General features: G+C 40.4%; 1 protein-coding gene across 6 annotated transcripts in view; it reads right to left on the reverse strand.

Annotated features, from left to right (window-relative positions):
* The window catches only part of LOC126182569 (histone deacetylase 6), a 325,057-nt gene that overhangs the window by 178,667 nt on the left and 132,841 nt on the right, over window positions 1–13,549 (reverse strand). For all 6 annotated transcript variants that reach the window (XM_049924862.1, XM_049924864.1, XM_049924861.1 and 3 more), the window contains one exon: window positions 11,682–11,771. In XM_049924862.1, the coding sequence (XP_049780819.1) occupies window positions 11,682–11,771 (90 nt within the window). The remainder of the gene's footprint in view (window positions 1–11,681; window positions 11,772–13,549) is intronic.

The following is a 13,549-nucleotide window of genomic DNA, read 5'->3' on the forward strand; positions in this document are numbered from 1 at the left end:
TGTCATGCCTAAACAGAAATCGTCAAAAACTGGTCTCTTCCAGCAGTGGATTTCGGAAGACTCCAATTTCACAACTGATAGCTAAGTAATTTTTTGCTAAGCCTGCCAAAAACATGTAAGTAAAAACAGATTACTTTTGTCATTATTTTACCTTGCCAGTCTTTGCCTCTGTGATTTTCGACACAAAATTTAAAATTAGTTTATTCACGCGCATGTGCAATTCAACTGAAGATGACATTCTACATGAATATGTTCTTATCTTTTAGTTACTGCCATCTTAGTGTTTATACGTATGCCATGATAAAAAAAATCAAATTTACTTCAACACAAAAATTCCACAGTTCACATTACGGGCATCACTAGCAATAACAAACAAACAAAATATTCAATCAATAATTTCCTCTATATCAAGCAGTGTGCTAGTCAGCTTTGATGTAGGATTGTGAGCGGCTTCAGTGTCGGCTAATGTGCAATTAAACTTTCCAAAAAAAAAATCTACCTTTAACGGCTTCTTGGTGAGTATTAGCAGCCGCATTGTACCCGATGAGTCGACATTGTGCAAAAATTATTTGAAACTAGTGTATGTAAAGGCTATTGTTGATACTAAAATTGACACTGATGACCACTATATTTGGCTTTCATTCGATGAGAAAACAGGCAGTTGTTTGCAGGCCACCGAGTAGAGTTATGAATGAAATTCAGACAATGTTAATTATCTGAATATCATCACTTCCATATAACTTAGGCAATGAAAGCAGTGCATGTCAGTGAAGTTGTCTGGAGGCACGAATCTTATGTGTACCAAAATTAATTGGCATCTGCTGTGACATCTCAAAGCAATGATGGGGGCACACTAATGTAAGTGATAAATTCATATGCAGTGCAAGCACTGTGTGCAAACCTTGAGTATGTGAGTGATGCAATATACATCAGCAGCTGGCAGACGTGGCACAAATAAAAGAAAAAAAAACACACATGGTCTATATGAGTAGCTCATGTTACAGCACTCCTCCTCTCAAGCTTATTATGCACTGTGGTGCATTGTTGAAACTCATTGTAACAATTCTTTGTTGTGGACTCTTTATGGCAGAATTATTTGCTGTGCCATGCAGAGAATCTTTTTCACATCTAGGTTTGATTCAAGGAAAGCAGAACTTAAAATCAAGTCCTCTGTTGCATTGCTGAAAAAATCTAATGTATATAAATGAAGCAAAGTTGCTGAAGTAGTGTTTCAGAAGTCTTTCTACTGGTAGCATAAAAATTAAAACTACATACATTTTGGATTTGCATACATTTTCACTATGCAACTATTCTCAAACAATAGCAGGAACACTATTGGTTAAAAATATTTGATTCTTTCAAATTGCAAGTGAAGAATCTGCAATTCATTAAGAGCATGAATTGCAATTCATAATCCGAACCAAGCAGTAATCTCTTTCTCACCAGTGGAGATTCGTTTATCAGTCTGCTGTATAATTTGGAAGTGCCCAAATAAATAATACATGAATACTTTTAAGTGCACACAAACTGAGTGCATTGTGCCGAACGCATTCCGCCCATTGACAGTACATGAAAGGAAGAGGTGTGCTGTGCAGAGCTGTGGGTACAAGGAGTTTTGCAATTCATCACTAGATAGCAATGGCATCATTTTCACAGCAGCAGTTGACTATATCTTCATAGTTCCACCAATCTGCCATGACAAACTTATAAATTGTATACACAAACCTTCCAAATCAGTGTACCTATTATTAAAAACCATATCAAAACCTCTGCAGTAATTCCTGAGGTGAGTCCCAACGTACGAAAAGAAGCAATCAAGAGACTTCAATGTAGATATGTAGACCCTTAGCACACATAGATTCATTAATGAGCCTCACTGCCACAGTTTTGTGACACAGGCTCTTTGTGGCAGACGTTTTCACCCCACCATGCAAAGAATCATGTTCGCATCTATGTATAACTGAAGAAAATCAAAGCTGGAAGGTGAGTCATCTGATGTGCTGCCGCAAAACTTACTTTACGTAAACGAAGCAAAACTGCATCTCACGCTGGAGAAGATTTTTCATAAACATTTTATTTTATAAATAAAAAAATTGAAAACCACAAGTTTTGTATTCACATGTTTGTTCAATATGCAACTGTTATGAAACAACTGACCTCAATTGAATGCCATTTAGACAACATGCATGCCCCTAACAAGTTATCCAACCTGGGAAAGGAGAGCAGAATGTGGAATCTGAGCCACATTTCGTTTCTGGAGAATTGCCACATGATTGAGAGGTGATGCTAGGTTAAGATGCAGAATGAAAAGAAGTGACTGAGCTGGGATTTGATTCCACAACCTTTCAGTTTCTAGCCACATGTTCTACTATCAGCCTACCACATCAGATACTAATTTAATCACGCTTCCTGCTCTCTCGAGACACTGCTGCTCTCTCTCTGGAGTCTTGGTAGCTGTTCGCTACACAGCAATGGCATCATTTTCACTGTGGCAAGGAACTTTAATTTATCATAATTAAGACAACTTCTATGAAATATTTATAAATTATATACACAAACCTTCCTTGTGAATCGGTATATTTACTAGTCTAATCCGGATTAAAATATAAAGACAGACAAGATCAGACAACTTGAATTTATATACATAGATACATCACACTGGGAAATTAGATTCCATGGCACCAGGAAAACTTTACCTACTACTGTGTAAGGAACTGGGAAAGATGAATACCAGTACTATAGCCTGCGCTGTCAGGGATGCCCTATGCATCCTTTGGCCAGGGAAGGATAGGGATGATAAAGCTTTGCTATTGTTGACAGACTGTGTTGCCCATACGTTACAAGTGGGAGCACCACTGAAAGAATTCGATCCCAATATGAACCATTGCGTCGGTCTTGCCTATGACTTACACCATGTGGCAGAGGGCATCTGAAATAATGTTCCTGTGGGTTAACAGTGTCATTTCTTCTGTTAAGAAAGTACTGTTTCGAACCACATTCAGTCCTTTCAGGATTTAGCTCCCAACATTTGCCTTTAACCTAACCCCAACTTTCACATTGATGCACCTGGCTCTTAGAAGCTTTATATTATGCCAGATATTAACAAAAAGTCAAGGAGGTAGTACACACATTTAAATATAATGAATCAGCTTTTACTGAAAAAGTTCACACAGCTCTTAAGACTGTTGCATCCTTGGCATTTTTAAGAGTTCACTGTCAACATCCACCAGTTTCAATTCAACGATTGTAGTCCTCATCTCTATCACAAAAAGATAATGTAGACGTGATCTCTGATGTGCACATTTATCTGGAGAAGGTACCTGGTTCAGTGGGTATACAATGCCTCACTACATTAAGGGACAGTCTTCTGAGGAATACTGGATATAAAGAAAGTGTGTCATTTTTCCAGGGGAGAAGTTCGAGGGTGGATTGTAATGGAGGTAGATTTCGAGCAACTGTGTTGAAATACAGTGAAACCCCTATTTTACGTTTTCGTGCGGTCCAGACTTAAAAAATGCAAATTTTAGGAAAATTTAGCACAGGGAAAAATGTTCAACAAAAACACATGTATTTGGCATATATCATTAAAAATTGCAATCCTCTCCAATACTTCGTACAAAATGTGTCTAACTGTAGGAAATTAAATGTACAATACAATGTTTATACAATAATTTGTAATAATGCATTTCCTCAGTTCTTAAAAGATCACAGATGTGTAACAGCAAGTAAAAACTTATCAAAAAATTGAAATTGGTATCTGAGTATAAGGTTATAAAGCTGTTTTCTGACATGCTAGAACCGCAAATTATACATTCAAAACAAGTGTTTTTGATATATCATCCTTTGTGCCAACCCAGAAAAAAGCAAAAACTGATGAACAGTTAAATTAAACCAAAAACATCACAGTAGCTAAGTCATTAAACCGTTTGCATTAAAGTGGACATATGCTTAATGACACACTTTGTTGTCATTGCTGTTATTCTTTAACGCTTTTCTTATGGGCTATGCTTTATATTCTCACCACCATTAAAGCGTTATTTTAGGCTTGATGAGAGAAACAGAGATGTGAACAAATGAGTTTACCTCCCCAATTGACATTGCAAACTTACTAGAAATTATTAGAAGTCAGCTCAGTGAATTTCTATACACTGTCTAAAATGTAAATGTGAAAGAAAGCTCATGTGCTACAGTTTCGCTTCATGTCCTCTTCTCACTTATGCCAATGTTTATGATCTACAATGTGTGGTGTGTGCAGTGTAAAGTATATACATTAGTAGTGTATGTAGTAGTTGCAACTGTATCAAGTCATAATTGAAAATGTAAGTCTTTAAAATGGGCTACCGCAAAACCTTTGTTCTATTTCTGTGTGAAATCTCTGTCACAGAACATCAGCTGCACAAAAACTATATTTTCAGGACTTCACAAAATGCTTTCAACCCTATCAGCACTTCTGTCATTGAAGGGCCACTTGCCCACTCCACACATCCAGCAGGCGAGCTCATTTTGTGTGTGTTAGTGTGGTGTGGTGGCTGCGCTGGCTAATGGGTGACTTAACAAGTCGCCAGCAAATAAGATTTCACTAGCTGGAAATGGGCGACACTTCCTCAATTATGACCAAGCATATTCTTAGAGAGTCAGTGTCTGAATTTAAAAGGTTTGCAACTGATATTGTTGCCAAATACAGTACACTGGAAATACATGCAAAAAGATGAGACAGAGTTACAAGTGGCACAAGAAAAGGCGGTGGCTGGGCCCCTTCCTCACATTCTGGCTCAGTCCAGAACACTTTGCATCAACTGCCTTTTTTCCCATTACTGCTGCAACCTAGCAGTAGTCGTATCATAACTGTGCGGCGAAGCTAAATATTGCACTTGTGTTGGCAACACTGATCATGGATTATGTCAGCATTTCCTCTCCCACATCTCCCCTGTCCACAACGGCTCAAAATATTCCCTTAATTCTGCCACCACCCATGGTGTAAACCATCTGTCTTTTTATTTATTTATTTATTTATTTATTTATTTATTTATTTACATGTCAAGTTCCATAGGACCACATTGAGGAGTAAATCTCCAAGGTCATGGAACATGTCAGTACATGAAATTACAACATAAAAGTAACAACAGATAAAAGTAAAATGTTTATGAACCCAAAAAAGTCTAGCCGTAAGTTTGAGTACACACAACAATATAACATAAGAACCAGCTTAATTTTTCAAGGGACTCCTCAATAGAATAGAAGAAGTGACCCATGAGGAAACTCTTCAGTTTCAATTTGAAAGCGCATGGATTACTGTTAAGATTTTTGAGTTCTTGTGATAGCTTACTGAAAATGGATGCAGCGGAATACTGCACACCTTTCTGTACAAGAGTTAAGGAAGTCCGATCCAAATGCAGATTAGATTTCTGCCGAGTATTAACTGAGTGAAAGCTGCTTATTCTAGGGAATAAGCTGATGTTGATGAGAAACGACAGTAAAGAATACATATATTGAGAGGCCAATGTCAAAATACCCCAACTAGTGAGCAGGAGTCGACAAGACACTAGCGAACTTACGCCACTTATTGCCCGAAGCATCCATTTACGAGACAAAAATATCCTTTTAGAATGGGAAGAGTTACCTCAAAATATAATACCATATGACACAAGCAAATGAAAATAAGCAAGGATGCAATTTTCATGTCAAACAATTACTTACTTAAGGTACTGTTCGAATAATAAAAATGGCAGCATTAAATCTTTGAACAAGATCCTCAATGTGGGCCTTCCACGACAGTTTACTATATATCTGAACACCTAGAAATTTGAACTGCTCAGTTTCACTAATCATATGTCCATTCTGTGAAATTAAAACGTCGGGTTTTGTTGAATTGTGTGTTGTTGTTGTTGTGGTCTTCAGTCCTGAGACTGGTTTGATGCAGCTCTCCATGCTACTCTATCCTGTCCAAGCTTCATCATCTCCCAGTACCTACTGCAGCCTACATCCTTCTGAATCTGCTTAGTGTATTCATCTCTTGGTCTCCCTCTACGATTTTTACCCTCCACGCTGCCCTCCAATACTAAATTGGTGATCCCTCGATGTCTCAGAACATGTGTTAGAAGCTGTAAAAACTGAGTCTTTCTTTCATTTAGTGTTAGTTTATTTTCCACAAGCCACAAACTTAGGTCAGGGACTGCACTGTTTGAAACAGAGCCAATGTTGCACACAACATCCTTTACTACCAAGCTAGTGTCATCAGCAAGCAGAAATATTTTAGAGTTACCCATAGTACTAGGGGGCATATCATTTATATAAATAAGGAATAGGAGTATCCCCAACACTGATCCCCTTTGACCGTACCCCACAGCCATTCTCAACATTGTGAATAATGACCTTTGCTGTCTTCGTTAAAGTAAGAAGTGAACCAGTTGTGAGCCACGCCCCGTATTCCGTAATGGTCCGACTTCTGGAGCAATATTTTGTGATCAACACAATCAAATGCCTTGGCTAAATCAAAAAAATATGCCTAGCATTCAAAACCTTTTGTTTAACCCATCCAGTACCTTACAGAGAAAAGAGAATATAGCATTTTCAGTTGTAAGACTTCTAAAGCTGAAATGTTCATTTCATAGCAAATTATGGGATATAAAATGATCAATTATCCTTACACAAACAACTTCTTCAATAACTTTAGCAAACACTGATGGAATCTCATTCTGGAAACATCCCCCAGGCTGTAGGTAAGCCATGTCTCCGCAGTATCCTTTCTTTCAGGAGTGCTAGTTCTGTAAGGTTCGCAAGAGAGCTTCTGTAAAGTTTGGAAGGTAGGAGACGAGATACTGGCAGAAGTAAAGCTGTGAGTACCGGGCGTGAGTCGTGCTTCGGTAGCTCAGATGGCAGAGCACTTGCCCGCAAAAGGCGAAGGTCCCGAGTTTGAGTCTCGGTCGGGCTCACAGTTTTAATCTGCCAGGAAGTTTCACATCAGCGCACACTCTGCTGCAGAGTGAAAATCTCATTCTGGAAACACTGATGGCATAGAAATAGGTCTAAAATTGTCTACATTATCCCTTTCTCCCTTTTTATAAAGTGGCTTTACTACTGAGTACCTTAATCGTCCAGGAAACTGATCATTCCTAAAGAAAAAATTACAGATATGGCTAAGTACAGGGTTAACATGTGCAGGACAGTACTTTAATGTTCTGAAAGTCGCTCCATCATATCCATGAGAGTTCTCAGTCTTCAGTGATTTAGTTACTGACTCAATCTCCCTCTTGTCTGTATCACAGAGGAGTATTTCAGACAATCTCGGAAAGGCATTTGCCAAGAGAGTTATATGATTCCCTGCAGAAATTTAATTTTTATTTAATTCACCAGCAGTGCTCAGAAAGTGATTGTTAAATACTGTACATATATCTGATTTATCAGTAACAGAAATATTTTCTACAAACTGACTTTATATTGTCAACCTTGTGCTGCTGACCACACATTTCCTTCACAACTGACCATATGGTTTTAATTTTATCCTGTGAATTAGCTATTCTATGTGCGTACCACATACTCTTGCCTTCCTAATAACATTTTTAGGCACCTTACAATACTGTTTGCAATGGGCCACTGTAGCTTGATTGTGACTGCTACTAACATTTTGATATAATTCCTGCTTTATTCTATATGATATCCTTATCCCACTTGTCAGCCACCCAGGCTGCCTTTCACTGCTGGTACCCAGTTTAGAATGTTCTAATGGAAAACAACTCTCACATAGCATGCAAACTGCATTAAGGAAAGCATTATATTTGTCATCTATGTTATCAACACTATAAACATCTTGCCATTCTTGTCCCTTGACGAGTTTAAAAACTCTCTATTGCTGCTGGATTAGCTTTCATACATAGTTTGTAATTATATGTGACATAACGTGTGTGTACAAAAGCCTTTTAGTGTTAAAAATTTGTGCACCGTGGTCTGAAAGGCCATTCACACTTCTACTAACAGAATGTCCATCTAGTTATGAAGAATGAATAAAAATATTGTCTATGGCTGTGCAACTGTTCCCCAGCACCTTAGTTGGAAAAAAAACCACAGTCTGCATCAGATCATATGAATTTAGGAATCTACCAACATCCTTTTTTTGCACAATCATATACAAAATTAATATTGAAGTCACCACATATAATTAATTTCCGGTACTTCCTATAAAGTGCCACTTATGACTCATTCAGTCACATCAAATGTCAACAGGAACAAAATGGGACAAAGTCAACCGAGATGCCAAGTAAGAACTAAGAACTGAAGAATTTTTAGCATTGATCTTTTTCACAGAGGCTACAGATTTAGGGTGTAGAAATGCGAAAAAAGGAAAATCAGAGAACGTAAAATCAAAATTCCACTGTGTACGCCACTGACCTCTTGTGCTACACAGAGGTCTTTCTCGGCCTACAAAACCATACTGAGAGACAATATAAAAAATTTCATTTCACAAAAATTAGGAATGTAAGTAACTGTGTATCACAATACCAAAATGCACCATGAAATTTTACTAGTTGTAGCTTATTAGCAGGAGCTTTTGGTCCACTGACCCCAAATCACCACCAATTGCGACTTCAGTTGTGTCAAGCGAGAGCTCATTGGAGGGCAAGCTGAAGGTCTGTTGTTTTTCCTGGTGGAAACTAGTTCTGCATCGTGCTGGTGATGGTCTTGTGTTGGTTAGAAGTAGGCCAGCCGGTCTGCGGCCTACACACCCTGGACCTGGAGTTCTGGTCTGGAGTGCGATTTTATATAACAGCAGGAGCACTCTCACAGTTATCCCACACATCCTGACAGCACATTTATATCTCAGTTCAGTGATTCAATTTGTTGTGCTGCCATTCATGAACAACATTCCAGGGGATGTCTTCCAGCACGATAATGTTTACCCATAAACCAATGTTTTAAGCCACCATGTTCTACAGAGAGTTGACATGTTACCTTGACATGTTCAGTCACCAGATGTGTCTCCAATCATCCGACAACAACTCCACCACCATCCATAAGAAGCATTAACCATTCACGCATTTACCAACCTAGTAACTCCGTGCCACAGACTGAGATTGAACACCTGTGCGACACAATGCCTGCATGTTTGCATGCTTGCATTCAACATTCCAGCAGTTATGTTGGTTATTAATGTAAGAGCATTTCATGTTTCTGATAGCTTTTGTAGGCTTATATAAATACGTGAGCTTGCAACATTAATCACTTAAAATACGTGGGCAAATGTATTCCTGTAATTTAATTACTCTAAATTAGGCTAATTATCTTTTCGTGCTTGGATTTTATATTCTGGCAGTGTATAACCAAAATGCAGAAATGAAGAAAATTCACAGCAAAAATGCTGAAACAGGCAAAGAATTCAACTACTTAATGGTAATCAAAACTTGACAAGTGGATGAAACTAAAAATTGTTTGGATTTAATCTGTGAAACCGAATGTCACATTGATGAGAAAATTCGACATATGTAAAACTAGAAATAATCTGTCTCTGCACGTAGTTTTAATGTTCGATTATTACACAATGTTAAATACATAGATCATTCTTGAAACTCAATAGATGGCCAGGAATCACTAGACAGAAATTAGAAATATGAAAAGCAGAACCAAGGTAGAGAAATAGATGATCGAAAAGGTAAGAGTTCAGGATGTCATAGTGACTTTCATGAAAATGGAGATGGGTGGAACATACACAAGAAAGACCTTTCTTTCCAAAATCTCTGGGAACTTTTCATTTTTTCCTCCAAAAAGTGGAATTCCTAAAATAGGGGTTTACTTCAACAGCACTGGAAGTGTGAGCAAAATCTGAATTGCAATAGTTTTAAGATATTTCAGTACTCTTTGATCAAAAGTTCACTGTGTTGGAAACTAAAATATAGATAGCATCAAACTGACAGGTCTTCATTCTTATTCAAAAAATGTTTCATTCTTCTAATTGCACAGGAGGAACAAGATTAGTAAAAACACTCATTAAATATCATCTGTTTTCATTGATAATAGAAGATTTCTTATTCTTGAAGCACGATGTATTGACAGGAGTTACTGCTACTGCTGACTGAAGCTGACTAAAGCGGAGCAATTTAATGCAAAATATCTTATCAGTATCAAATTCTAGCAAAACTACAGCAAATTTATCTGCTGGTAACTACTACTTTCCGCACTGTCCTCGCCCCCATCACAACAATCTACTTCCACTCACTTAACAGTAAAGATATCATCACAAGAAACAATCCTGAAATATCTCACTTGCTAAAACTTGTGATGACTTTCCACTCTTCTTTACAGAAATAATGATCTTCTACAGCAACTAACAGTGTAAAATAGCCAGCTTCTTAAAATCAGTCCAATGCAGTCTGTTGATTCCATAACAAATATGTTCAGACAATAACAAATATGTGCACAGCCCATAAAATGTTCAATTTCATTACTTTTTCTGAACAGTCATTCAGTAGTTAGCTTTTACACAGTGAATTATATCTAGGTCCTGGGATGTGCTGAACATGGATTTAGCAAGACAAAAACAATAATGTTTCTTTGGATGTGGAGAACGTCAGTCTATAATAAGAGCTCCTTGCTCTGGTATAAACTTTGCATTTAAATTTTTAAGATATCCTGCTTTGCTCCAATAGCAATCTACTGTTTCAATGTTGTTATTACTCCTGGAAGTTCCATTGTTAAATCATGGTTTTAAACTTCAAATTATTAATTCTGGAAACTTTCCATTTTCATTAACTTTAACACAAAATTATGCTTCATATTTTCTTTGCTATTTTTATCTTAGTCACATATTCTAACTTTAACAGAGTAAATGTCAGTTGGAAGTAATGAGTAAAGCAAACCCAATTCCACAAAAAAGAAAATGTTTCTGACTTCTTATCATCCATCAAAAAGTACTATTCTTTCAATATTCCGTTGACTCCACATAAATTTATTGCATTTCTACACCAGTATGGACAGATGAATGGTGTGCCAAATCGTGGGTGTGATTCCCCATATTCACTCGCAATACAATTTCACCTGTAGGAACAGTTGGTTGGTTGATTTGAGGGAGGGGACCAAACAGCAAGGTCATTAGTCCCATTGGATTAGGGAAGTATGGGGAAGGAAGTCAGTCACGCCCTTTCAAAGGGACCATCCTGATTTAGGGAATCACAGAAAACCTAAATCAGGAACGCCAGGCATGGATTCGAAACATTGTTCTCCCAAAAGCATGTTCAATGTGCTAACCACTACGCCAGTTCGCTATATATAGGAATGTATGCACTCCCCAAGCAATGTATGCACTCATGAAGCAGTTTAAGAGCACTATTATCATCCTTTGGAGGCCAAAAAAATTATTATTTTTTGTATTTCAAATGTAGAAACCTTAGCATCAACATTCAAATTCTCTTATTTTTCCATAAACAACACAAAGAAAACTGTGCCAAACTATATTTCCTAGCTGTATCAGCCTCTTTAACATTGCAATTGTTTTGAGATTACAGAGAACAGCTGCTGGTAAATAATAAGTTTATTTATTTTACTGGTTACAATCATACCTAAACTTTCATTGCGTGTAATCTGACATTTTGATAAACAACAGAATGTGGTGGTGATTTTGTTTAATATCAGAACAGTTGCTAAGTATATTCATAAAATTAATGTAACAATCAATTTCAGAACACATCACTCACCTCTAGCACCACAACAATTTTTCCACTTGCCAGACACATTAGAGAAGACAGTAAATGGGCATAGCACACAGGAGTTATGTTCATTTCCCCCTGAAAATGATAAAAATTTAAATTTCTACACATATTACTGAAAGCAACAGTACAAGGTAAGCACAAAATACAAAAATTCATCAAAACTTGATGAAGAATAGATGAAATGGCATATACAGAACAACAGAAGGGAAATAGCAGATGCATGGACAGAAAGGATGCATGGGGAAAGAAGGAAGCATGTACAGAGCATGAAGCAGGAGGCAAAACAAGAAATGTGTACAACGATGGACAGTAGAAGAAAAAGTTAGCAGGTGTTAGGCGGAGGGGTCGGGTGTGGAGGAGATTGTTGGCAGAGGGTAGGTGTGATGGACAGGGCTATAGAAGGGAAGGTAGGAGGGGGACATGTGAGGTACATGGGGGGCTAGGTGGAGTAGAGGGGGCAGGGGGGGGGGGGGCAGAGGAATGGAATGGGGCCACATTTGGGATTGCAAGGCAGCCACGTGGACGTGTGGGGGGGGGGGGGGGGGGGGGGAAGAACAGGGAACAGGGGTTCGGGTGTGGACAGGAGGGTAGGGGAGAGCGGCTGCCAGAGGTGAGCAGGGGAGAGGGATAGGCAGAGAAGAGGAGGGGGGAAGAGGGAGAAGCAAGGAGGGGAAGCGAGAGGAGAGGGCAGAAGAGGGCGGGGCAAGGAAGGGAAGGGCAAGGAAGGGAAGGGAAGGGAAGGGAAGGGAAGGGAAGGGAAGGGAAGGGAAGGGAAGGGAAGGGAGAGGAGAGGAGAGGAGAGGGCAGAAGAGGGAGGAGCAAGGAGGGGTAGGGAGAGGGGAGGGGGAAGAGGGAGGGAGCAAGAAGGGGAAGCGAGAGGGGAAGGGGAAGGGAGAGAGGTGGGGAAGGGAGAGGGGAGGGGGAAGGAGCAATGAGGGTAGGAGCTAGGAGCAATGAGGGTAGGAGCTAGGAGCAATGAGGGTAGGAGCTAGGAGCAATGAGGGTAGGAGCTAGGAGCAATGAGGGTAGGAGCTAGGAGCAATGAGGGTAGGAGCTAGGAGCAAGGAGGGTAGGAGCATGGAGGTTAGGAGCATGGAGGTTAGGAGCAGGACGAGGAGCAAGGGGGGGGGAGGGGCAGGGCAAGGAGAAAGGGGGGGAGGGGCAGGGCGAGGAGCAAGGGGGGGGGAGAGGCAGGGCGAGGAGCAAGGGGGGGGAGGGGCAGGGCGAGGAGCAAGGGGGGAGGAGCAGGGCAAGGGGCGAGGAGCAAGGGGGGAGGAGCAGGGCAAGGGGCGAGGAGCAAGGGGGGAGGAGCAGGGCAAGGGGCGAGGAGCAAGGGGGGGAGGGGCAGGGCAAGGTGCGAGGAGCAAGGGGGGAGGGGCAGGGCGAGGGGTGAGGATCATGGAGAGGAAGGGCAGGGCGAGGGGCGAGGAGCAAGGAGAGGAAGGGCAGGAAGGGCAGGGCGAGGGGCGAGGAGGGGAGGGACAGAGGGAGGAGCTAGGAGGGGAGGGACAGAGAGGAGCAGTGAGGGAAGGGACAGAGAGGAGCAGTGAGGGAAGGGACAGAGAGGAGCAGCGAGGGAAGGGACAGAGAGGAGCAGTGAGGGAAGGGACAGAGAGGAGCAGTGAGGGAAGGGACAGAGAGGAGCAGTGAGGGGAGGGACAGAGGGAGGAGCAGGAAGGGGAAGGAATGGGATGGGATGGGAGGGGATGGGATGGAATGGGGGAGAGGAGAGAGGAGAGGAGTACAGAGAGGAGCAGTGAGGGGAGGGACAGAGGGAGGAGCAGGAAGGGGAAGGAATGGGATGGGATGGGAGGGGATGGGATGGAATGGGGGGAGGAGAGAGGAGAGGAGTA

The sequence above is a fragment of the Schistocerca cancellata genome, chromosome 1 (assembly GCF_023864275.1).
Source record: "Schistocerca cancellata isolate TAMUIC-IGC-003103 chromosome 1, iqSchCanc2.1, whole genome shotgun sequence".
In the NCBI taxonomy this organism is placed as follows: domain Eukaryota; kingdom Metazoa; phylum Arthropoda; class Insecta; order Orthoptera; family Acrididae; genus Schistocerca; species Schistocerca cancellata.